Genomic DNA, 27,082 nt, shown 5'->3' with positions numbered 1-27,082 from the left:
TTACACTGCCTGCCTGCAAGTGACAAATTACATGAGACATGGGAACAGACAGGTTGTGATGTGGGGGGCTCATCAGGGAAAACAAATGCCACGAGACTTCCCTTAGGGGTGAGGAGAGAGGACCCATGTGAAAGCCTCTGTCAGATGCAGGCAGGTCCTCAGCACAGGACCACATCCAACAAAATGAAACACACTCTCCTACTGTTTATTCTCCCGGAAGAGATGGCTCCTCTCTCCCCATTAAGCACTGCGACTGAATTTATTTTATTTCAGAACCTGAGCCCAAAATAGCACCTTGACATTTGAGCATGAGCCATATATTATAATTGCAGTCTATACTTAGCATTCAGCTCAGTAAAACTGTCAGAGACGAAAAAGTTACACATGGATAGGATTCCTTATACTATTGAGCCTGGCTTTTAATACATTTTTTTCCCCCCTTGCTTCATTCCTAACCCAGAGAACTATGGGAAGGAAATTTTATTATTTCTCCTAAATTACCATGAAATGCCAGTTTTGGTGCAAGAAATAATCACACAGACCAGTACAAACTAAAAAACCCAAAACAAACACAAAAGCCCCCCCCCAACCCTTTGAAGTTTTCACAAGTCATCTGACGCATCTCATACTCTACATTGCAGCATATGGAAAAAATGGAAAAGACAATGCAAGGCAGATTGGCAGATGCTGTCCTCCCCACATCCCAGGGCTGCTGAGACAATTATTGCTGCTTCATTCTTCTGACAGACATTGATATAATTTTTTTTCTTCCATTTTTGAGGGGAGTAGGGGGAATGTACTAAATAGAACCTTTCAGAAGATCATTATCTTAGAAACAAAACCATTAGGCTTCTGACATCCCCTTTTTGCAAGGGGAATAAGAGAGTAACCACTGTCTGCAGGAATGAACATATTTTAGTTCGGGGTTGATATTCCAGCCAGTTTTCTCTTGATGGTTTTCAGAGTGCTGTAGAGCTGGGGGGGCAGGAATGCCTAAAACCTCTCAAGCTTTCACAGGGGCCATGACAGTCCTGGAGAGAATGCTGCTGCACCACAAGGTTGGAGATTTATGAAGTCTGCCTTGACTGTATCTCAAAAAAATCCCTCTTCTGTTCAAGAGCTCCTTCTTTTGAGCTGTATTCAGTGGTATCCCACTAGCACAGTGGCTTTTAAATAAGAAAGTGGCAACTGCAACCCTCTTGGGATGCTGGCATGAGGGCTTTCTCCCTTCCATGGGGGATGGACTGTAGGACTGCTCTGAGGTGCAGCATTTTCCTGAACCTAATTTCTTCATTTGACCACTGATGAAACCCACGCTGTCACTGTGCATGCTTTGGAAACTGAGCGCATTTCTGAAGATGTCACTCAAAAGCCAGAAGGAGCATGAATTTTAATGAATATATCAGGTTACTCAAGATATTCCTAGCGATGGGATAACCTAACATTTGGAATAGCTCACAAGAGCCAAAAATAAGAAGGAAGAGTCACCATCCAAGATCAAACCTAGGAAAAAGCACAGCACATGATTTCTGTACTGTAATAGTGTAAGTATTCAAGAAGAATGTGCTTGGGTTATTTCTTCAGATGGTGCTCCAAGACAGTATTTTCTCATCTTGAATATCATTTTGTCAGGGACAAGTGGTCAAAGATCTGTCTTTCCCAGACAGATTGAGAATATCTGGAAACACTGTTTTAAAAGAAATAGGAACAAGAGAAAAGAAGCTAAAAAGAAGAGCAGTGTCTTTTGATTCACATGAACGTGATACTGTGTTTCTATAAGGGCATGGTTTTTCAGAGCAGTTTGCAAATAGGCAGTAGGCCTGGAGAAACTCCAGGTGCAACCGGATGGAGAAGATCTTGCCAGATTGCTTGAAATGAAACTACTTGAAGACTGCTCAAACTGAATAACAATCTGGTGAAAGCCAAAAATGCTTCTGGTGCAGCAAGGGATCGAGGATGTTGGGCATGCAGCCTGCAGGAAGGACAAGCTGTGCTGACTGACTTATCATAGAAATTCCATCTTTATGAACACAGCTGCCGAGGGTATGTCATCAAGAACTGCATGAAAAGGGAGGACTAGTTTAATGTGATAATGTTTTGAAGTCATTCTCCAGCCTAATGCAAAAACTTCATACCCAGGTGTAGCATCCAATTCCTGTGTTGTGAAATGAACTCTGAAAAAAATCAAAGCTGAGTAAACAACTGAAGAGACAACTGAAAAATTTATCTTGGCTCAAAAATTGCTACAAGAGTGACTGTGACTCAGTCATCTTGAATTGATAGGAACCAGTAGAAAGTTTCTAAGCTGACCTCTCTTGCAGTGGAATCAAGTAGATTTTAGGGTTGAAAGATGCATTTCCAAATGTGTGGATAAGTATGTTTTTACTATAGCCCTTTTTTGGCATTTAAAATACTCAATTTTCTCTGCTCCTATGCTTCAGACAACACAGTTCCAAGAAAGCTATCTGAAATGCATGACTCCAAGAGAGTCAAACAGGTCCCAACCTGCAACCTTCTACAACGTTCATTGCTGTTCTACAAGTGGCAGATCCCAGAGCTCTGCTTCTCCTACAGCCAGCTAGCATTAAAATAAGTCTGTCTTACAATGAAAGCTTTAAATAGTAGTATTCTAATGCTGTAAATGGAAGAGGTGGACACCATCTGTTAATTTTTTTTATTTTTTTTTAAATGAATCCCATTGTAAACAAATCTTATACAACCTAATGTTTTACATGTTGTGCCCACGACTTAACAGTTCTAGTAGTTTTTATGCTGCAGAATTGCTTGTCTCCAACTATTTTGAGGCTGCAGAAACCCAAGCTCACTCAATAAACACAGGTTGCAGTTTTTATACTAACCTTTTAAATCTAAGTCGAATTTAAGCATCATGCTGGGAGTGGAGAAGAGCAGAAGTTTCATGACTTATTTGCAGATTCAGAAACCAAATCTGCTTAACTTGATTATACATCACTTTGAATGGATACATAGTATATGTGACAGATCCATGCAACAGCTGGCAGAATGGAAAATTAAGCATCTCACTTTCTACTTTTTCCTCATTCTCAAAAGGTGAGGAAAAATTACTTGAAATGTGAGGTAAAAGTGCTGTTCTCCCTCTACTCCCACTATGAGAAACACTTGTTTGTGGGTATGGCATTACAAAGGAAGCACCTCATTGCCCAGTTCATGCAGTTTCGTAGACAATTTCTCATGGTTGTTGATTTTGAATGCAATATTCTCAATTATAACTCTCTCTGTATTCTCACCTTAGCCTCCTGCCAGAGTTTTCTGAATAGTTTATACAGAACTTCACAAGATTTGTTAGACAGGGCAATGAAAAACAGCCCACTTCTGCAGTTTGCACTCATTTTCTCTTCCAGCATTGCCTTGAGAATCTATGCTACCTCATCAACAAATTTACAGGCAGAAAAAAAAAACTTCATGGCATCCACCCATTCAGGCTTGCATTTTCCATCATATTCCCTTAACGATTGAGTAAACCTTTTTTGTGACTATTAATGCAACATCTACAGCATTTGTTCTCTCAGATTTTCCTAAAACATACTGTCCAGTACTGTAACTTTCTAATTGAAGAGACCAGGCATACTATAAAATGGAGTTATCCCTATGTTTGTTTCACTTAATTTCTACACATAGGGGTCTAGGTATCTAACAGAAGATGAGGAAACCCCAACACACCATAGGTGTGGATGATCATTCAGTATCTCCTTTCTACGTTCAAAAAAAGATTCAGAAAATTGTTTCTGCAGATGTGAAAATCATCATCTCAAGCTATAATTTACTGAAGTTCGAGCCTTCACACCAGATACTCCTTCAGCTGTGGTGACAGATAACATTAGTTTTCCAGTACTATGTATTCAGCTACGAACTGGCCAATAAAAATTATCAAGTTATCACACCACTCATGCTAAGGTCATTTAAAGAAACCACAGATGATACCTAGGCTATCAACAGTTTTATTAAAGTACTCCTCTGCTTCAATATAACTTAAGTGTGAACACAGCAGAATCATCACAACTGAAGCACATACATGCCATAAAATTATTGGTTTACAGATGATATAGGCAGATTTATTTATAAAAAACTCATTAGATGTAGTTTCTCAGGATTGCAGATATTAATCAAGAAAAAAAACAGCACTTTTTGAAAATGTTCAAAGGCAAACACCACAGGTCATTGCACAAACTCTTGAGGAACTCTGGCCACCTGAAGTGTTCACAGGGACCATTTCACATCTCACAACAGCAGCATAGCAGAAAGCAGTGCACTGCTCCAACACACTTCTCAAAAGGAAAGAACTGTCACTTGTGCCATCATCAGCCCTACTCTGACAGCAACTCTGGTTTTCCCCACTAGCGTTTCCTATGTAAACTGACCCAACTTGGGTATGCTGAGCTTGAAATAACACTGGGTAGACAGGTAAAAATAAGAAATCAAGAAAGTCATAGAAGTAGGTGCAAGGCATGCAGCCTTCAGACGAAAGTTGTTGGCTGGAGGATTTCCAGTAGGACAGAAAACCACTGTAACAGAAGCTAGGTTTACATGCTCAAAGGCTGGAGGAGACACGGAGAGAGCCTAGAAAGGTCAGAGCACACTGAGCCTCACCAGCCCATTTCCTCCATGCAGGAGGATGACTACTTGGCATCGGTTGGTGTCACACACTCTTAGGACAGGGACAAAGACACCAGCAGCTCTTCTACTGAAAAACACAGATGGACATAGGACATTCTACTCTTCCAGCCACACATTTTGGCTTTGAGGGGGTTTCCACATGCATGCCACGCAAATATACATGCATCGAGGTGGCAGTTAAGTGGTAAAACTGATTTCCAAGAGGAAATCTCCTTGTGGTGATGAAATCAATAAAGCTGAACAGCATGTGCACACATCTTATCCTCCGTAATACTCCCATCTTATTATGTACATAGTATAGATTCAGAGGAAAAATATACCGCTCTTTCTAGAAATATTTCTTCCTCCTTAATTGCATAAGTTGAAGGAAGCAGAGGAGACTACACTGCTGGAAAATCAGACACCAGTCTTTTAAGCTATGAATTATTCTTCCATGCCTCTAATTTGAGAATCACAGAATATTCACAGCTTACCAAATGAAGTCAGTCAAGATGTGTTTGGACATAAGTGATATATAAATGTTACGTATTCTGAAATATTAGGTCTTTTTCACTTGAAAAACAAGACTCTTCAGGTGGAAGGTACCTTTGCCCTACATTTCCTGACTCTCCATCTGCAAAAAAGAGTGCCCTTTCTCACCTTTCACCTCAAAGAGCTGGAAGGAAGGAAAAAGAAAAGAAGGCTACATATGTGAAGAATCTGGCATAAGGAAATTTAATAACACTGTTTTCAAAGCCAAGTGCTAATTGCATTCAACAAAGGAAAAAGAGCCAGATTCTTAAAGACTGAAAATCACACATTAATAAATATTGGCTTAGTATGTAAGCACTATTTCCAAGCACACTGAAAGTGCAGTCCTTTAAGAGGGAAAGACATATATAATTAAAAGATGATATATCATTATGCATACTGCAAGAGGGCCAATAGAGATGATCAAGTTCTCAAAAAACCATGAGAAGTGTTTTCAAACACAGTTTACATGCAACACCCTATACAATGGTGACAGAATATACATGTTGACAAGTTTATATATATGTTGACAAGTTTATATACATATTGACAAGTTTATAACAATGCATATTGTCATGCTGATTCCCAGGGAATAATGCAGTGAAAACAACACTTAGAATTTCATACCTTGATTATTTCCACCAACTGATCCACACCACTGTCACCTGGAAAGATTGGTTGTCCTAGTAACAGTTCAGCCAATACACAGCCTGCTGACCACACATCTAAACAAGGGAAAGTGGAAGACAGGGAAAGGTATCAGTAAAAGGTACACATTAGGCCATTTACACAAAACACAGCAATTTAAAACTACTTTATTCTTTGCCATGTCTAATAGTATATATAACACAGCTAAAAATAAAACACATTCTTCTTCTAAATTTTGATCTAGAAAACACAGTTATCTGGCATAAAGCAATGGTGGGCAGACAGTCTTAGATGTCAAATGAAGAGAACTGGAAAATAACATTAAATACCATAATATACTGACATCAAAACTTATACGTGTAGGGAAAAGACATGAGAACACTTGCCACCTGAATCTTAAGAATTCCCCAAAACCCTGTGTTGTTTTAAAAGCACATTGATCATGAGCTATACACAGGTATCATCCACCACAAGAGCTGATATTTTTACTGTTTCTGCTTGATGAACAGACTAAATTTTTATCCATGTATTGAAAGCATATATTCACTAGCAGATGAAACATTGCTGCAAAAGTATTACTTGTAACCTGCTGTACATGATGGTTAAGGTATCTGGGAGACAGCCTCTCCAACTCAGTCACATCAAGACCTAATCTTTATCCCAATTCCATTTGCAAAACTGGCTGGACAACAGAACTGCAAGTCATAGATCAGATCAACAGCATCCATTAGTTGATTAGCATCAACTAATTTTCATATAGGTACCAAAAGCCACAAGTAGTCACTAGCAGCTACTCCTCTACATGAAGAAAATTTTCCTAATCTATTACAGGTATATCTTCTTACATATAAATAAAGCAATTAAATACTACAACAGCAGCTTTAAAATGTTTAAGTGTACTGCAGAACAGTTAATTCAAATGAAAAAATCTAATGAAGCAAATGCAGTAAACACTGCATAGCAGATGTCTGCAGAGAATCTACTGCAACTGCACACCAAACACTGAAGTTTAAGCTGTTCAACACCGTAAAAGTAGTGCACCTAGATGCAGACATAACTGCTTCTCCAAAAAATAGATTGACTAAAAGGTTTTCTAGAAAGTCATCATTTGTTCAATGTATATCTGAAATCTGACACACACACAAGAAAATCTAACCTCAAACAAGCAATCAGTAAGGAAAGATTTGTAAAGCCTACAATACTGTAATGCCCCAAAAGGGAAAAGAACAAAACCAGTCCCCCTCTGTCCATCTTTGAAGTCTTGCCTGCTGTTACGAGCTAAACTTCCCCCACCAAATAACAGTTGCATCACCACAATCCAAAACCCAGAGAATTTACCTCCTGAGGCCTGTTCCAACCTGAGATAACCCACGCTGTGACACAGATCTTTATTCCTCTAGTGTATTTAATCTATGCCATTGGGAAGCTGGATACACACAGCGTCAGTTATAGCTAAAGGTCTGTGTAAGGAAAATGTCTCCAACAGTTCTCTAAACAGTCTATTATCGCTTTGTCACAACCATTAGAGAATGATACAAAAAACAAACATACATACATACATTGAGGAATTCAAGATTGGTAACAAAATAATCCACACATTAGAACAGACTTTTCCTTCCCCCATTTCTAAGTGAAAAAGAAGAGCTATGCAAAAATAGCTTCTCCCCTTCTCAAGAAAGATATGGTTCAATCATAACATATGGTAGGCAAAAAGCACTGCTCATTATTGCAGCTTTCTAAGTCATTCACCTCTAAGTCAAATGGATGTAATCTACATAATGCCTTAGTACAAACTACATCTGGTTTTATCCTGAAAAGCAACTACTTCCAATACAAACAGCAACCAGAGATAATCTGAAGTTTGAGCCTCAAATTTCAACAACCAAGCATACCAGATTGTGCTTTGGATCATATTTAATAAAAGCTGACATAGCCACCAAGGTGTAAAGAATGTTCAGTTGCATCCAACTTCTAAACAACATCTCTCTCTGATAGCTCCTGTTGTTGGACTAACACACAACAAAATCATGATGCAAAGAATCACTGTTTATGTCATCCTATGCATACTGTGTTTATAGGAAATTACGTAACAGTTCAACAGATAGCATGGATTTCTTCAGAAGTTTTGAAGATTAAATGTACTAAGCAGTCAAGAGTACTGTAACTTAAGAATATTTAAAGGCACCTTAAAGGGTTTTTGAAAAAGCTAAGTCCTTTACACTGAGTATACAAAACATGTGGTACCTCAAAGCTATAATCATTATTTACAACTTCAATCCTTATTTTATGCTGAAAAAGAAACAATATATGAAAAGGAAAAATACTTGACAGAACACAGACAAATCCAAAGCTGACATGGGAGTAAATCAGCATTCACAGCTTGCTTCCTTTTAAATATTTTGCAACTATGCCAGCATGATTTTTTTCTGAATTAGACTGTGGCTTTTAAAAACCTATTTTAAATAACGTCCTGGTCTGGCTGGTCCATGAAGTTGGCTTTGTGCTGTCCTATCCATTTCCAGTCTCCCCAAATGCCTTTGCACTCCACCAGCCAATTCCAGATAAGTCTGAAAGGCAGAAGTCTCGAACCCATTACAGAAGTTTTGTAGCAGCAGTGGGGAGAGCACACATCAGTGTTGCTGCTGTGGAGAGGGGGGCTCAGTCCCTGCAGAACGTGCCAGGCTTGCCCCCAGCCTGCCAAACTGCAGCTGCAAACACGTCGAAGGATGTGCAAGTCCTTGCTTAAGCAAGAAGGTCAAGCAGAAACAGCAGAAGGTACATGAGAAAGCTGAGCGCATCACAGGAGGGAGAGAGGAGAAAAAGATGTAAGTCATGAGGAAATAGCTGGGGAAGTCTGAGGAATACTTGATGCGTTTGTGATTGTAATCCATCAAGCACAGAACAAATACATTGGAAACATATGTGGTGGTTCTTCATTCAGCAAAATCTTCCAAATTGAGTGATTTAATGCCTTGTTAAAAGTCTACTTAATTTTCCATGGTTTTCCTTGCTAACAGTTTAAACACACACTGAAATAAGCTACAGGTGTTCCAAAAAAACCCAACTATTTTTCAGGAGTGCAATTTCACTGACTTCCAAATTGGGGTTTGTGCAATGCTTCCTGGGCAAGCAAGTGAACAAACCCTGGAAGCATCCTCAAGGAAAGCCAGAGAGCAGAGGCTAACTTCAGCAGCTCCAGGCAGGGATGGCAACAAAACACAACTTACACAGGTGTTTATACAGCTCTGATGAGCCATGTACAATAAGGAAGAAACCGGGAAATTTCAGCTCTGCTGAAACTTGATGAAATTTATGCCATTGACTTTAACAGGACTAAAATTTGGCTCCAGGATAGCTTGCCTCTCCCCCGCCCCCCGCTGTGAATATGGCATTTTAAATTTTATCTTCCAAATTTGGGTGGTAACACCTTCTCAAGCCTGAAGTAAAAAAGGACTAAATTCTATATTTAAAGACACGTTACTTAAGAGAAGTGATAAGGTAGTCAATGTTAGTTTTTGATAACTCAAGACCCTTTTCTGCCTTAGCACAGTCACGGCTAACAATTATAGGTTAATAATCTTTCAGAGCAAACTTGTGGTGTAACTACTTGCTCCCACAGGAGGAGAAGCATTTTCTGAACTACTTGTTTTTAATATGTGGAATTTAATTAAGGCAAAATATGACTATCATTCACATGATGGACTTGATGATCCTGAGGGTCTCTTCCAACTGAAATTATTTGGTGATTCTATGCTTTAAACTACTTAATATATAAAAGAGAACCTTTTAAGAAAACAAGTCACAGACCATCCTTATGCTAAACTACTTGGGATAATGTGAAATTTTAGGAGAAAATACTGAAAGCTATCAATTTTATATAGAAGAAAGTAGGCAAAGCTACCTTTTTCAAACCTTCACTGAAATGTAGTCTAACCAACATGGACAGTAAATGCAACTACTGTTCAAAAGCAACCTTCAAATAAGCTTATTTCAGATAGCTTTCACACACTGTAATAGTAGCTAATGTCTATCTTTTGTAGACTGAAGAACACTTAGATAAATACCATTATCACACTAACTACCTGCACCGATTTAAGCACACAAAAATTCATATAGCCTCTTACACTACGAAACTTTTCTTAAGTTTCTGTTGCTTTATTGATCTTAACAGTTGTCAGGTGGACATTAACTTGCCTAGTAATATCATCTGTATAATTCCCTTGCTGTTGAATGCCATTCCAGCATTAGAAAAGGTAAGAAAATTTCTCTTCAGAGAGAGGCATCTGGCAAGACTAGCTGAAAAATACACTCTTTAGCTTCAATTCTACAAGTGGACAAAGGTAAATTCCAGCTGTCTGTAACAGACTACCCTGTCCACAAATTTCATTTTTGTGATCTCAAACTCTGTCTTTCTAAGCTGAGAAGCTGGCCCTCCTCTCCACCACAAAAGCACCATACATTGTATTACACGATTACACTCCAGCTCCTCTAACTTGTTACCTGGAGAGCATGAAGAGAAAAAATACATATTAAGAAATTTCCTTTATCTGACACTTTACAGGGTACATTTACCTATCCACTTTTTTTTTTCATCTATTCATCTCCGCTTCACTATCCCTGGATCTTGATAGACTTCCTTCATCTTGGAGACAACTCAAAGTTGCTGCTCTGGAAACAGTGAAAACAAACTAGCAGGGAGGGAATCAGGAGTCAGAAAAGCAGCTCTAGGAAATCATAAAATCAGCAGCACCTAGTTGCCAAATGCCAGAGCCTGAAGTGCTTTTCATTGCTGCTTGTTTGGAATAATTTTTGGGATGTCAGAGTGAGAGCAAAATTCTGGATTACAGGCATGTGTGCTACACCGGTGCAAGTTTTGCACATCAAGCCACCACAGATCCACACATTATGGAGACAGAATGAGGCTGAAACCTGAAAACACTTGGAAAGCCATGCTTGATCCAGTATTTGGAACAAAAGCTAAATGCAAGTATCTGTATTCTTCTGTAATGAAGAGATGAAACTACAATGACAGGTGATAGACGACCTCAGTAAATTAATGCACATGCTTATTTTCAGCATTAGAAGTTGCCATCCCAGACACAGAGGCAAATATTTTTCACTGCTTGGCAACAGGTTTGGGACATCTTGTGGTGGTTCTTCCCCAAGAAACTCTGTAACAGCCCAACTACACATGCCTCCAGAGGAGCTTCTCCTCCAAACTGCTGAGGTGAAATACTCTCTCCCTCCGTCTTAGTGCTTGCTAGGAAAGTGAATGAGTAACTTCACGATACTTATTTTTGGACACCCCAAGAGAAGCCAGCAATACAGCCATGCAGATCAATCTTTCCCTGCCAGTGGCTATAAATGTTCCCTCTGGAACACTCTCAACTCCCACCAGCGCAATGGCTGAGAAAACGTGCTGAGACCAGCAGATCCTTGTTATGCAGAAACACTGCCATGTTGTCCTGAGTCCTCCATTGCCCCATCACCTAACTTAGCAAAAAAACCACCAACAGCACAAAAAACCAAACAAAAAAAGCATGTTATGGAGGTAGACCTTAACTGCAGGGCTTCTTTTTATGCAAGAGGATCATGTGGCAACAGACACATCTGCACCCACCCCTGCTCCAGTGCCTGTGTTTGTCCCAGGACGTTGTAGGGGAATGTGGGCAGTCATCCCACGGTTTTTCAGCAGCCAACAGCATCCACATGACCAGAGCAGCCAGCAGCATGCCAGCAACATACTGTGGGATGGCGTAACACACACAGATCTGCAAGGAAGACGCTTCAGCCAAAATGCTGTCAAGTGATAGCTGAAGGGCTTGGTCTGCAAAAAAAGCCTCCTGCAAATCAGCTGCAGCAACAAAACTATGTACCATCCCCAACAAGCCTTAGGGACATGCACATGCTTGCAGAATTCACAGTCAAAGGTGCATGAAAGCCCAAACTGTACAAGCTATGAAGGTATCCAAGTGACATGAATGTTTGTGCCTGACCACTGAAAAATCCCTTAAAGTTGTAACACAGGCAGATGACAGATGCTATATTGCAGCACGTTACAATAATAAGCCTTGCAGTAACGTTAGCAAGCAACACAAACCTTAGGATAACAGCTGTATGCCTCACAGATAACATACAGAAAAATTCTAAATAAAACACTTTTTGGCTTCACATTCTTCACTGATTTTATTTTTAATGTAGTTTTAAGACAGTATATTTAAACAGAAGAGTGAAGATCCCTACTTTACACATAAACTCAGTTTTTATTACCACATAACACACACGGAAATGGATTCTTCTACAGAGAAAAAGACTCTATAGCAGGAAAAGGCTGTTGTGCTAACACTTCAGAAGAAAACAAAAATGAGAAGACACAAGCATGTTCACATCACAAAAAAAGCAGCTCTAAAACGCGGCATTACAATACTGAAGCATTTCACAGTTCCCTATACTTTGAGCTATGGATAAAATACTGATAATTAAACGTTCCTTCCTCTCCCTCTCTTTTAAGAAACCTATCTGTGCCTGTTGGTTGGTGTACAAATAATGGTGGTTGAGTTCAGATGAGCAGTCCCATGTGAAATGGGGAAGATTTCCCACTAAGCGCTATTGCTGCCTATCCAGCAAGAACTAAGGAATATCCTGGTATTTACCACCACTGGAAACAACAGCATCACAAACCTAAACCCCTAGAATTTCTAACATATTGCAGAATTCTGGGAAACCGCAAAGTAAGTTTGTAAAAGTGTTTTATTACTTCTCGGCTCTCAAATGCAAAGATTCTGTTGAGAAGGAAGTAAAGGATAGAAAGGAAAGAGTATTTGCTGAACTTCATTTTCAAGCTATTCCACACAAGTTTCAGAGAAGAGGCTTGGGGGGACAGGGATTTTTTTGGGGGGGATGGCACAAGAAAGTCTGAACAACGATTAAAACTCATGATGTTTTTGGCAAGTGGAAAATGGACTCCTCACTTTAGAATATTTTCATTAGAACTACTTTAGGGACCAGCAGATAAGAAAACAAAAATAGAAAAAGCAACTTTAAACCAGTTCTGCAAATAAGTTTAAGATTAAAGTCATTATACAGTTGGAGCAAGAGACATTTCACAAGCTTATCTATAAAGAAGTCTCTTCTGGTGACACCTGAAATATTTGTTTTATGCAGTTATCCTCTGAAACAAGTTGTCTCGGTGCATTCTGATAAGGCAGCTGAGCCAATCTATCAGCTCTCAGCTGGCAAAAAGATGTCAACCAGGACCAGCCACCTTCCTCTCACTCATGAGCTACCACCACGTTGCTTTTACCAGGGCTCTGCTACTTATCGAACTACACAGTAATGCTGATTCAACTCACTAATGTAGCAGAAAGATACGCTAACTATAGTCTCCTGCCAATGGAAGCTGCATTGGTGCATTAAACAGTAAACCATGAGAGCCAGGGTACACAGGGGCAAGAAAGAACAAGGGCTGGGGCTGCCACTTTTGGCAGCAGCCACCAATAAGTTAGTTCTGCCCTTTTATCTTTGTGTCATTACTTTCCTCACACTTCTTATGGTTCTGCCTCTTTTTTCCTACGAGGGAGATACATAAGTGTTGCTATAATACATACCGAAGAATAAGTAACTGAAAAAAAATAGTGAGAGCAGGAAAGTCTTCAGGAATGCTTCTGTTCTCAAAGAAATGCAGAGCTCAGGTGAGCCAGCCAACCACTGAGTTAGCACCAGTTAGAACATACTAACTTTAACTGTTTATAAACATATCCCATCAAGACTTACTGTGATCTCCAAATCCTTTTGGAAATATTATACCGTGCCTAAGTGACTCAAGTCCATTAGCAAGGTAAAAGCTTAGCACAGTATTGGGGAACCTGAGAGTCAAATCCTGTCTCTACTGCTAGCAACCAGAAGCAGCACAGGGAATATCTTCACTAAAAAACTGAAGTTACCCAAAACCAGCTGACACACTGATGCTCATTTTAATGACTTTTCATTTTGTTGTTCATATTTTGGACTCCGCTGTAAGAAAACCCGTGTGTTCCCTCTGCCAAAACTTCCAGCTTCCCTAACACTTCCATGAGACAGCTATGTGCCAGGTATTAGACAGAAGTCTTCATGTTCAAAATTAATGACTAAAGAACAACAAAATTTATCGGAATACGTGAAATCAGAAATACTGCTGTATGCTATATATTAAAAATGTCAAGAGAGTTTACAGCCCATCATTAGGCCACATTTTCCCTCCCACTAAAAGCTCTCTACTAAAAGCTAAGTAAATAAGTTACAGAATTATTTGTGTGTAATTCACAGCATTCAGAAGCAGTAGTTGAGATTTCTGTGGTTATTCTTTATAGTTACTTTAAGTCATCAAAATGCTTTTATGGCTTGAGAACTCATATCTACTTTTAAACTAAATGCCAAAACTAACTGGACATTTGTTTGAAATCAGATTTCCCCCATATATTAAAATAGCCCCTTTCCTAATGTAATTGACACTGAAATCTCAAAAAGGCATAGAAATCACAGCAGCTGTCTACAAAATGTGTATATTTTGTTAAGAAGTTGTACATGCCCACTGCCAACAGAATTCTGCCTCAGCGGATTATAGCCAACATTTCTGGAAACCTTTAAACTTAACTACAGAACAAAAACTCATGCAGTTGGCATAGATTTCAACAAATATGCATACATACCTATACTGGAGGTATAATCGGTGGCTCCAAAGATCAACTCTGGTGCCCTGTAGTACCGAGAGCAGATGTATGAGACATTAGGTTCTCCACGAACCAGCTGTTTTGCACTGAAAAGGAAACAAATCTTTCAGTAATGAATAGTTTCACAATGTTGCAGTACAGACCAACATGAAGCTTGGGCACCCCTCACCCACACCCAATTCCTAAATGCTAAAGTACCATGTCCTTCTAAGTTGACGCAAGCCACAGACTCAATGATTTACCATGAAATCAGTCCAATCTATCAAGAAAGTGCCTTATATTAGACATAGCAAAGGAGATTCTGACTACAATCCAGGCAATATATAGGGTCAGATTTTTGGCTGGCAGTTGTCTTTCACCAGGTACAAATGTTGGTTTACAAAGAAAAAGAAGACAGAATACGTTGCAGTCAAACATTTTAAGGTTCAAAAGCTCTGGATACTCACCAGAAACAAGAGTAGGGTTTTTGATAACTATTTTTTTTAAAATTTCCATCAGAAATTAAAGGATCTTTGCTGTTTAAGGGAGTGTGGCATGAGGCAGAAGAGGTATGAAGAGACAAAGGAAAAAAACTTTGCCATTATAGTCACATGTTAATGGTCCATAACTAACATGAAGGTTTAATTTGTACTCCAATAGATTAGCCACAAAGTATTGAACCTACAGTATTACCCTAACCATCACCTTTGAAAGAATTTCAGAAAATAAAGGCACATGAGAGCACATTACTTTTGGAACATGAGCCTATGAACATATTATACTTCTTTCTTAATTAACACCAAGTATTAGATGGAAAGAAACTGGAAGATAAAACTAGCCTTTCAGAAATATAGCATTCAAGTAAGCAGCACGAAACTGAGCTGAAAGGCAAGCCAGACAAATCCAAAGTCCAGCCTTCAGGAAACTCTTCTCAGCCTTCAGGGAATAAGGGCTCCCACCAACTATTTAGCCTATTTTAAAGTCTCGGTTTTCTGCTTTCTAGTAGAAACTACAATTAACAAATTCCGCCAGAGAATTACCACCTTTTTATGCATTGTTACTTTTGAGTTTCAGTGCAATTCCTATTTTGTGGCAGCACTGGTGAGGTAGCGCTGAGGAGGAGATTCCCAAGCGACCAGGCATGACGATGCACTGCTTGAATAACCATCTGACATTCCTACTCACTACAGGCAAGCAAATTTAGCAACAGCAGCTTCCGTGACCTCTTGCACATACACCCTAACTATTTTAGTCTGCAAAGTTATAGCACAATCTAAAGACTGAAACTCCCCAGAGAGAAACCTGTCTCCTGTCTCAGTGTCAATTCCAAGAATTTCTGTATCAGTTCTAAGATGGGGCTGGACTCCAAAGCTGATTCACTTGAATGGAGGATATGGGAAATAAATGTGCCATTGGAAACAACAATACAGACATCCACTATTTAGGAGCTTAATTAGAAGTGTTGTTTCTCAAAGGTGGAGTAGGGTCTTTGAACATGAGCTAGTGGAGCTCATCAACAGAGCTTTAAATTAGACATGATGGGGGCAGGGGACAATATCAGGCTTGCCTGTGACAAGCTGTGGGATGAGACACCAAGGATAAAGGGATGTGGTGCTAGGGAGGACCCTCAGCTGGTGGCCCTGGGATGTGCTGGCCTCATTGGAGCACACTTGAAATCTCATGGAGATGAGGCAGGGGCTCCTGAGTTTATAGAGGCCAACAGGAAAACACCAGTGAAATACTTAAAAGGAATTAAGGGCTGTTCCGCTAAGAAGGTGATGCGGCTGACAGACCAGCTGAAGTGCCTCCATACCAATGCAGGCAGCATGGGCAACAAGCAAGAGGAGCTGGAAGCCACCAGGCTGTTAGAAGGCTACAACCTAGTGGCCTTTATCGAAATTTGGTGGGACAGATCTCATGACTAGAGCATGGTGATTGACGGCTACAGGCTGTTCAGAAGGGACAGGCGAGGAAGGAAGGAAGGGTGGAAGAGTTTGTCCTCTACATCAAGAGATTGAGAGAGTGTGAAGAGCTGCCTCTGAGCCATGAGCAGGTTGAAAGCTTATGGGTAAGAATCAGAGACAGAGGCAATAAAAGGAACCTTGTGGTTAGAGTCTACTACAGGCTGCCCAAGGGGCTGGCATGGCTGAGTCACAGAATCACAAGACCTGCTGGTCAAACTGAAGGGTAAGATGGAAATGCACAGATGGTGGAAGCAGGGACAGGTATCCCAGGAAAAGTACAGGGACACTGCCCAGTTGTGCAGAGATGGGGTCAAGAAGGTCTAGGCACAGCTGGAGCTCAACTTGGCAAGGGATGCAAAGAATAAGAAAGGCTTCTGCAGGTACATCAACCAGAAAAGGTCAAAAAAAAGTGGGCCTCCCTGGTGAGCACAACTGGTAAACTGCTAACAATAGATAAGGAGAAGGCTGAGGTACTCAACAACCGTTTTGCCTCAGTCTTCACTGTTAAGCTCTCTTCCTACACCTCTCGAGTGGATCGACTGCAAGATAGGGACTGAAAGAGCAAAGTCCCTCTCACTGTAAGAGAAGATCAGGTTCATGACCACCTGAGGAACCAGAATATACATAAATCTTGATGAGATGAATTCCAGAGTCCTGAGGGAATTGGCTGATGTAATTGCCAAGCCACTCTGCATGATATTTGAGAAGTCATGGCAGTCAGGTGAAGTCCCTGGTGACTGGAAAAAGGGAAACATTGCACCCATTTCTAAAAAGGGTATAAAGAACCACGGGAACTACCGCCATGTCAGCCTTATCTCTGTACTTGGGAAGATCATGGAACAGATCCTCGTAGAAACTGTGCTAAGGCACAAGGAGGACAAGGAGGTGATTTGGGACAGCCAGCAAGGCTTTACCAAGGGCAAGTCCTGCCTGCCCAAACTAGTGGCTTTCTGCGGTGGAGTAACAGCATCAGTGGACAGAGGAAGGGCTACTACAGATGTTGTCTATCTGGACTTCTGTAAAGCCTTTGACATGGTCCCCCACAACACCCTTCTCTCTGAACTGGAGAGGTATGGATTTGATGGGTGGATTGTTCAATGGATGAGGAACTGGCTGGACGGTCACACCCAGAGAGCGGTGGTCAATGACCCAATGGATCGATGGACACCAGTGACATGTGGTGTCCCTCAGGGGTCCGTACTGGTACCAGTACTGTTTAATATCTTCACCAATGACATAGTGGGATTGAGTGCGCCCTCAGCAGGTTTGTGATGACACCAAGCTGAGTGGTGCAGCTGACACACCTGAGGGTCAGTAAGACACCCAGAGGGACCTGGACAAGCTTGAGAAGCAGGCCCAGGCAAACCTCATGAGGTTCAACAAGGTCAGGTGCAAGGTCCTGCACCTGGGTCAGGGCAACTCCCAGTATCAATACAGGCTGGGGAATAAAGAGATTGAGAGCAGTCCTGTGGAAAACGACTTGGGGCATGGGTGGATGAAAGACTGGACATGGACTGGCAATGTGCACTTGCAGCCCAGAAGGCCAATTGTATCTTGGGCTGCATCAAAAGTAGTATGGCTAGCAGGTCAAGGGAGGTGATTCTGCCTCTTAGCTCTGCTCTGGTGAGACCCCACCTGGAGTCCTGTGTCCAGCTCTGGAACCCTCAGTACAGGAAAGACATGGACCTGTTGGAGAGGGGCCAGAGGAGGCCACAAACGTGATCAGAGGGCTGGAACAGTTCTGCTGTGAGGACAGACTGAGAGAGTTGGGGTTGTTCAGCCTGGAGAAGAGAAGGCTCCAGGGAGACCTTACGGCAGCCTTTCAGTACTTAAAAGGAGCCTGTAAGAAAGATGGGGACAGACTTTTTAGCAGGGCCTCTTGCAACAGGACAAGGAGTAATGGTTTAAAACTAAAGGAAGGGAGATTCAGGCCAGACATGAAGGAATTTTTTACAATGGTGATGGTAAAACACTGGCACAGGTTGCCCAGAGAGGTGGTAGATACTCCATCCCTGGAGACATTCCAGGCCAGGCTGGATGGGGCTCTGAGCAACTGATCTAGTTGAAGATGTCCCTGCTCATGACTAGATGACCTTTGAAGGTCCCTTCCAGCCAAAACTATTCTATGATTCTGTGATCTTGAGCCCCTACAGTATTTGAAATTTTAAGTGAATTGGTGCACACACAAGTAGACTAATAAAGTGTAACATTAGTCTTTTTAGGTTACTACACCATTATGCCTGTCCTTTCTGCCCCAGGCACACTTCACCCTAATATATGGTGGTATTTTTCCACGGCATACTAGTTCCTCTATGCGACAACGTATTTATTTTCTTTTTCTAATACCTGCATAAATAACAGGATTGAACTTTAATGCTCTCCCTCTTGACATCCTTTTTCCAGCTCTTTTCCCCCTCCCTTCATACAAACTAAGCTTAAGAAGGAAACAGTATATTAAGAATTCCTCTTTCAAAACCACAAACGAAGAGCGCAGAGGATTTCTTTGCAAGGTTGCACCCAGGTTCAGTTTGACAGAAGTTCTTTCCAATCAGGTTTCAGGGCACAGATGCGCTTACCTTCCGAAGTCACAGAGTTTTAGAACAGCTGTATCAGGGTCCAGCAAGAGGTTCTGTGGTTTTATATCCCGGTGGCAGATCCCAAAGGAATGGATATAGGCTAAACTCCGGAACAGCTGATACATGTACAACTGGAACACAGAAACATTGCATAAGGCATACTTTTCCAGACAAAACAGGGTAAACGATTAATTTAGTACAAACTCTTACCAGAAGCAAAAAAACCCACTCAATAATGACCCTACTGAATGCACGTTAGTCCTACAAAGATGAGCAAGGCATTCACATACCTTCCCCACCTGCCATTTACCAACATACCCACACAGGCAGTTCAAATTTGTTCATTTATCCTTTTAAAAATGAGTACAATTAAAAAAAAATTAATTGTACCAGATTCCCAACATTCATAAATGGTAGGCATAAAAACAGATACAAAATAAAGGTGTTCAGTTTGGCCTATAAATCAGCCTCCACATAGAAATCGACTATTACACATTATTTAAAAAACAAAAACACACACAACCCCCAAAAAACTCCAAAACCCCACGCCCCCCAACAACAAAAACCACCACAAACAAAACTCAAACCAAACCAACAACACTAAAACAAACAAAACCAAAAACCAAACCAAGCAAAAAAAAAAAAAAAACCAACCCCACAAAAAAAACAAAACAACAAAAAACCACCCCCATCCTCCCCCCCGCCCCGAACCTTCACAAAAACCCTTTAGTTGATGAAGTTATTAACAACACTGAATGTTGCCCAAGGACCATGGTAGTGTCTCAGCCTGTCATTTGAATGAATCTCCCAGTTTCTCTTGGTGATGGGAGACTCAATTCAATTTCAAATCTCCAAGCAAAAAGAGAAGGTAGATTAAAACAACTGCTCAGAATAACATTATGTAAGGCACAGCAAACAAGTATGCTCAGGGAGAGTTTTCTCTGCCCCCTTTCCAAGGCTGGCTAAACCCTCAACAGGGAGGAACACAGCAAGGGGAGATCACAGAATCACAGAATGGTTGGTGTTGGAAGGGACCTCTGGAGACCATCTAGTCCAACCCACCTGCTAAAGCAAGTTCAACCCACCTGCTAAAGCAGATCACACAGGCATGTGTCCAGGCAGGTCTTGAATGTCTCCAGAGAAGGAGACTCCACAACCTCTCTGGGCAGCCTGTTCCAGTGCTGTCACCCTCAAAGAAAAGAAGTTTCTCCTCATATTCAGATGGAACCTCCTGTGCTTCAGTCTGTACCCATTACCCCTCGTCCTATCGTTGGGCACCACTGAAAGGAGTCTGGTCCCATCCTCTTGACATTCACCCTTGAGATATTTCTAAGCACTGATAAGATCCCCTCTTAGTTTTATCTTCTCCAGGCTGAACAGACCCAGCTCTCTCAGCCTTTCCTCTTATGAAAGACGCTCCAGACCTCTAATCATCCTTGTAGCCTGCCGCCGGGCTCCTTTTAGTAATCCCTCCTCCTTCTTAAACTGGCAAGCCCAGAACTGGATGCAGTACTCCAGATGCGGCCTCACCAGGGCAAAGTAGAGGGGGAGGATAAATCTCCCTCAACCTGCTGGTCACACTCTTCCTTCTTGGCCATAAGGGCACATTGCTGGCTCATGGTCAACCTGTCGTCCACCAGGATTCCCATGTCCTTTCTCTGTAGCGCTGTTTTCCAGCAGGTCCACCCCTAACCTGTACTGGTGCCTGGGGGGTTATTCCTCCCCAGGTGCAGGACCCTACACTTGCCTTTGTTGAATTTTATCAGATTCTTTTCTGTCCAGCTCTCCAGGTCTTGCTGAATGGCAGCACAGCCTTCTGCTGTATCAGCCACTGCTCTCAGTTTTGTGTCACCAGCAAACTTGCTGAGGGTACCTCAGTCTCCTCATCCAGATCATTGATGAACACATTAAACAAGACTGAACCCAGTACTGACCCTTGGGGAACACCACTAACTACAGGCCTCCAACTAGACTCTGCACTGTTGATCAGATGTTATGAAGTCAAGAGCTTCACAGGGCAAAGGGAAAATGGTCAGCTGCTGGAGCTACACACTTCTGGCTACATAGAACAAAGAACTGCTGGATACAATTAGGGCTGTATTGCATATACAGTCAGAAAGGCATGGGAAGCCCTGTTTCTATGTTGACAACAGGCCGCCAAGTTATTTGCCATCTTTGTTGTGTCCCCCACAAGGTTCCATTTAAAACCAAGCTACAGGCAGGACATTGTACCAGAGATACACCTCCATGCTTTCCTTTTCTAAGCACATTATTCCACAGTTCACCATTAATGGGTCTGTAAAACCAGGTGCAATTGCTAGATATTGATATCAGGTCACATTTGCCTCACTTTCACCATTATCTTTGTCTTACACTTTCTCTCTTGTGTTTTGTTGTTTGTTTGTGGGGAAGGTACAAGCCAGAGGAGAATTGCTTGAATTCTGGCTCTAGGTCTTTGGTTTTCATATTTGTTTCTGAAAACCACAACTCCACACAAAGAAAAGCAAACAAACATGTTTTCTGAATTGCCTGCTCTAGACACATTATGTATTGTGCAAGTGAATTGCAAAATAAATGCAAGACTGCTCAGACTTGAGGAGTCAACACATGTGGGATTTAGAAAGTGTGCCTTTCATCTCTACACAGCAAAACCAAAATTTCCAGGAATTTCTTACAGCATGTTAAATTACAAATGAAATTTAACAACAAGGTTACTATAAAAGCTTCCCTGCAGTTCTTTAACAATTTGTCACCCAGAGAAGAGCAGCACTCTGCCTGCTTAGGTACAAAACAGAAGTGAACAAATAGGTATGATGTGACCTTTGTGTAGCCAAGATGTCTGGACAATTGCAAAAGCTTTAATGACATCAAGGTAACATGATCCTTTTAAATGCAGGAGTATGAGAAAGGCTTGACTTTCCAAAAAAATAAGAACAGCCTTCCAGATTACCTGGAACTGGAAGTCCTAAGCGTCCAGCAACATGAAAGAGCTGAAGCAGAATTTTCTCTCAAAGTATAAGTAAGTACAATTTCTCCCAAGTTCCCATAATGAAGAGCAATTAGTGCAAGAGTACTGACAAAAGATAAACAATTTATCAAAAACTAACATATTTTGAGGAGCACATAACCTGAAGACACACTGTTCCACCAACAGACCACTGTGACCTTGCAGTACAAATTGTTATTGGATGATAAAATGTTACTGGATGATAAAATTCTGTGCATTCTTAAAAACAGGCATCAGTGCTGCCTATTGAGAAGACATGCCCTTTACAATTTATGTATATACGGTTATGGCATAACACTTTGTTACTGGAATAATTACTACTTGTAGTTTTCTTCTTAATAACTTTCACCTTTCAATCAAATTAAAGGTGTTTTTTGCTTGTGTTTTTGTTGTTTTGGTTTTAAGCGTATCCTCACATTAAGCATTACACTGTTAAAGAGGGATTTGGAGAAACCAATACAAATCAGGAATATTTCTTGCTGATTTCTATTTAATGTTACCTGGATGCCATGTTAAAAGGTTTTTGTCATGTGAAAGCATGATCATTCACTAGTGTGTGGATTGTGGTCACCACAATATATGAAATGGAACTACAAGACCCAAATGGGTCCCATATTTGACAAAAAAGAAGAAATTTTATTCATTTTAACCACTTCATAAAAGATGACAAAAGATGCAGACAACTTAAGTCAGATTTTGAGGCTACGATGTGTACACAAGCATCTTACACCATGTAGGTCTTCAAGACAAGAGCAAATAAGCTCCAAGTGGGAAAAAAATATGCTTTTCATGCCCACAACAGAAGCACATGAACTCTTATTCATATGCCAGGAAAAGGCAAAGATAACAGATAGGAGAACATTATTCTTCCTGACATCCTCTTTGAGTTCCTGACCTTTGTACTATTGTGTCTTCATCACGTCAGGAAACTGAAGCTGCTAATCTGGCTGGTGTCAGCCTGTACCTAAGATGCTTCAAAAAACAAAACACTCCCCCCTGGCTTGGTCTCCTCCACCTATTACAAGAAATTTGTAAAGTGAGAAATCTGGAGTGATTGTTTTAAGCCTCTAGCTTCTATTCTTCCTTTGCCATAACAAATAATAATTCTATTATTTTTTTGTTGCCTCAAGAGGTATGTGCTCCCAAAAATTCCAGAAGATTAATTATGTCAGTAAAGAGGCATCTACAAAGTCTATTCCTATAGTATTCTTCTTCATCTAGCCACATCTGTCAGTTACCTACCTTGACATAAATCATAGGGAGTGTCTGTTTGGCCCGACTATAATGTCTGGCAACTCTGTATACTGTTTCAGGAACATAGTCCAGCACCAAGTTGAGGTACACCTCATCTTTCTGAAAAAGAACAGAGCAGAAGAAAAAAAAATCAGCAATGGATTTGAAGCTTGAAGTACAATTATAGCATTCATAGAAGTCAACAAGATGAGAAAGCTGTGGGCATTTTAAGTACAGTCTTAGTGGAGTGTGAACTGCTGTGCTACTGTTTTTCCTTCAGGCTTTGCACTTGTGCACTAACACTTGTTTAAGGTCACATTAATGAATATGGTCTCCAAGATAAGGCATTTTTTGATTCTAAATGGTGACAATGATATAACAGTTCTGCCCAGTCAATATTTTCATTAGGAGATATTTCAAGATGACATCTGCATCCTTATATAAAGCAGTCTATTAACTCATTAGTCCCTCACCTGCCAAAACCCAAGAATTGCAAATGTAAAGTCCTAAAGTCACTTCCCCAAAACAACACATCCATAAAAAAAGATTAAAAACTCTGCATCCTTTAGAAATGTTACTTTGATCTTACTGAATTGCTAAATATTACGGGATTAATAATATGTATTAACCATTTATTGAGAGTAAGTCAGTGTTAGCATTTGTAACCATTCAGTTTATGTGTATTTTGGTGTCCCAGTTATCTCCAAATTAAACATGTGAACCTATTAATGGCAAAACAGAACAAGCCAAAACCAGACTCAAGCACTGCTTTTAATATCTAGGATCAGGTTAGAGGTCCATGAATGTAACAGAGAAACAACAAAAGTAGCTTTTTAATAAGGTACTTTATTACAGAATATATTAGCAAAGGAGAGAAGGAACAAAGAGGAATTAAATGACAGTACTATAATCACATAGAGCCAAATTGTGGAATTGATAATTTTCAGCAGTAGAACAGGTCTTTAAAAGACTTCTGATATTTCAATGCAGTCTTCTGTGCAAATCCTATCAGAACTGTGAATACATTTAATGTTGAAGGGTGGGTAAAATTAACTATATCAACCTGAAAAGTTATATTTGAAAGCTAGGTGAATTAATCAGAAGTAACCTCTCCCATGTGTGCTGTATTAACAGCTAGATCTTTCTACAGAGAAAGAAAATACATAGAGACTTTACACAGATGGAAAAAGTAGAGAACTCCCAGGTCTTCAACTGGAGTCCCTTGCCAGCAGGTTCACTGGCTATCTGTCTTAATACCCCAGAACAGGTTTCATTTAGCTATAGCAATTTAACAATATTACTGTGACTTAACACACCACTTCAAGCATGGAGCGGGGTGTGTAACTCTCACAGTGCTCTGTTTTACTTATCTGTTTCTGTCCTGCCCAGCAAAGAGCAGCAGTCTCCAACAAGTAAAGAAATGGTACATGGTAACACACAGAGAAATACACACCTTCAATACACAATTAACTGCGGTTTTTGTGAATTGTTAAAGACTCAGAACTCAGGATCTCTGTTCATCATTTTTGCTAATAAATGCTTTTATTTTCAGGACATTTTAAGAGCTCTTACCAATACCTCCTAATAGAACAAGTCACCTTCCAAGGCCCAGCCTACATCACTCTTCCCTACAAAAAGATGCTCTTTTTTAATGTCGTTGCTTAAATGACAGCAGTAATAGCACCAGCACTAAACAAATGCCAATAGCCCACAAACTTGTATCTGCTCTTATGATATTTCTGCAACACAGACAAGAAGCAGCTGTCACCAAACCCCAGCCTAGGCTGATGCCTCTTCCAGTGCTATCCCAGGAACTGGGAAACAACATGAAGGAATCTGGGGACCAAGCTGGAGAACAAACTTTTTGAAATGGTTGAGGATGGACAACTACCACCAGTGCAGAGGAAACACCAGATGTGCAAATGTATCCAAGAAAATTATGTACATGTATTTCAGCACTTTCCCTTCTGCAACAAGAGAAGCTCTTATTTCCCTTGCTCTCAACTTCAAGCCAGTAAAAATCCACCACTACCTCTTCTTAGGTCAGAGCTTTCAAGGTATTAGTTCTGTACTTTTAGTAGAGAAAATACATGTCCTGAAAAATGAAAGTTAACTTATGCCTGGTAAGGCAACCTGTATACCAAGAAAGAAAACAGTCTCATGAAGATGAATTCTATTTGATTCAGTGTAGATATAACCTGATGAGTATGTTGAATGCCTGTCTCTTGGAAGATGGGAAAGTCTTATTGGTAACAAGTCAGTGTACAGAGTATAGTTACTGAGGTTGATTACTTTCATTCAAGGATTCATGTTCCATGTATCAAAAAGACTCACATGAGAGACAGGAAAAAAGTGAGTAGTAATGGAATCATAGTGATTTCAAAAGGAGACACAAAACAACACATAAGATCACTAAATCCTGTCTATGCTGCTTCAAAACATTGGATTTTGAGAATTACAGAACTCTAGTTCATACCACCTTTGCTTTTCTCTTCTCAGGTTTTTTTTGTTTTGTTTTGTTTTATGTTCTGTTGGAAAAGAGACTAATTCAATGGCATGACATGACACAAGCACAAATGAGTCAGAGAGATGGAGGTTTTGTATTCACCTATCAAAGCTTATGAGTTTTGATGTTATCCACAATACTTGAGCAAACGGCATGGATTTTGTGTGGTATTGCTCCTGTGGAAATGCATATCACACTATCCCCTAGAACATGAAGGCACACAAACACCCTTCCTCCAGCCAACAAACAAGTTTTGATGTACCACTTGATGTAGACAGACCTTTAATATGAAACCATAAAGGCAAGGCTTGTGGTGTTGGCTATATAAGCAGCTACATATTCCACTCCTACCACAAGCAACTGACACTTGAGAAATACTCTAAATGACTAATGGTTTGAGCGTTCTGACCCACCTCCTCCTGATGTCACCTGGCTCAAATCTGATAAACACTCAGAATATACTGTTCAAGAGCCCTTGTCTTTCTTTGCGAGCATGAGTTGGATGAAAATAACATCCAAGTTACCTGGATTCCCCCAAACAAGATTCGGGATGAGTTAGAAAGCAGTCATGGCCTGACAAGCTCGGAGGATGATGTAACTTGGATTGCCTACCTCACGTGTTTCTCCTAAACACATATTTTTCCAGTGACCCAGAGGTATTGCAATAGAAAACAGGGTTAGCTCAAAGAGCTTGCCAAATGAGGACAACTGCTTGAGGATCAAGCAGGAAGATCAAGGCTTATCTTTCCATTACAGGAAGCCTTTTTCAAACCTCACCATGTATTCCACATGTGATTTGTTTCCACACTGCTGTTTCAAAATCGCTGGGCTGGGAAGAAACCAAGGTAACCTAAGTGTCAGGAGCACCTCTGAAACACCTCTACAGAGAACAGGAAAAGTCCAGAAGAGACTGCATCGTATAAATGACAGAAAGCAAACAAGATGTCACGGAATAACTCACTTCTCCTTACAGACACTGGGATTAAATAGATTATTAGCTTTCCTCCACCGGTGAATGTTTATATGCATCCATGTTCTCCTGTGCTTGCTGCTAAGGTTATGACCACATACTCTTTAAAATAAAAAAGGGAGAGGGTAGGAGGCCAAATCCTGAAATACAGGATCAATGTATTTAATTAGGGTTTTGTCTTTAGCAATGCAGCTCATGTACCCAAAATTGCCTAATTTTAGAAGCTGCTTTTTGTCACTTGGCAGATAAACCCTCAGTTGACAAACACTGCTCCAAAATGAGCCACCACAAAACAACCACCACCTTGCCACTGAACCATTCCGCACTA

The 27,082-nt window shown here is 40.6% G+C and overlaps 1 protein-coding gene across 2 annotated transcripts in view; it reads right to left on the bottom strand.

The window, feature by feature from the left end:
* Positions 1-27,082, bottom strand: part of GSK3B (glycogen synthase kinase 3 beta) — a 157,150-nt gene that overhangs the window by 37,599 nt on the left and 92,469 nt on the right. For both annotated transcript variants that reach the window (XM_082046797.1, XM_082046798.1), the window contains exons 4-7: positions 23,288-23,398; positions 19,039-19,169; positions 14,499-14,605; positions 5,791-5,888 (exon numbers count right to left, since the gene is read on the bottom strand). In XM_082046797.1, coding sequence (XP_081902923.1) covers positions 5,791-5,888; positions 14,499-14,605; positions 19,039-19,169; positions 23,288-23,398 — 447 coding nt within the window. The remainder of the gene's footprint in view (positions 1-5,790; positions 5,889-14,498; positions 14,606-19,038; positions 19,170-23,287; positions 23,399-27,082) is intronic.

This window comes from Streptopelia decaocto (assembly GCF_964273445.1).
Source record: "Streptopelia decaocto genome assembly, chromosome: 1".
Taxonomy (NCBI): domain Eukaryota; kingdom Metazoa; phylum Chordata; class Aves; order Columbiformes; family Columbidae; genus Streptopelia; species Streptopelia decaocto.
The sequence above is the reverse complement of the archived record's forward strand: the minus strand, read 5'-3'. Positions and strand labels throughout refer to the sequence as shown.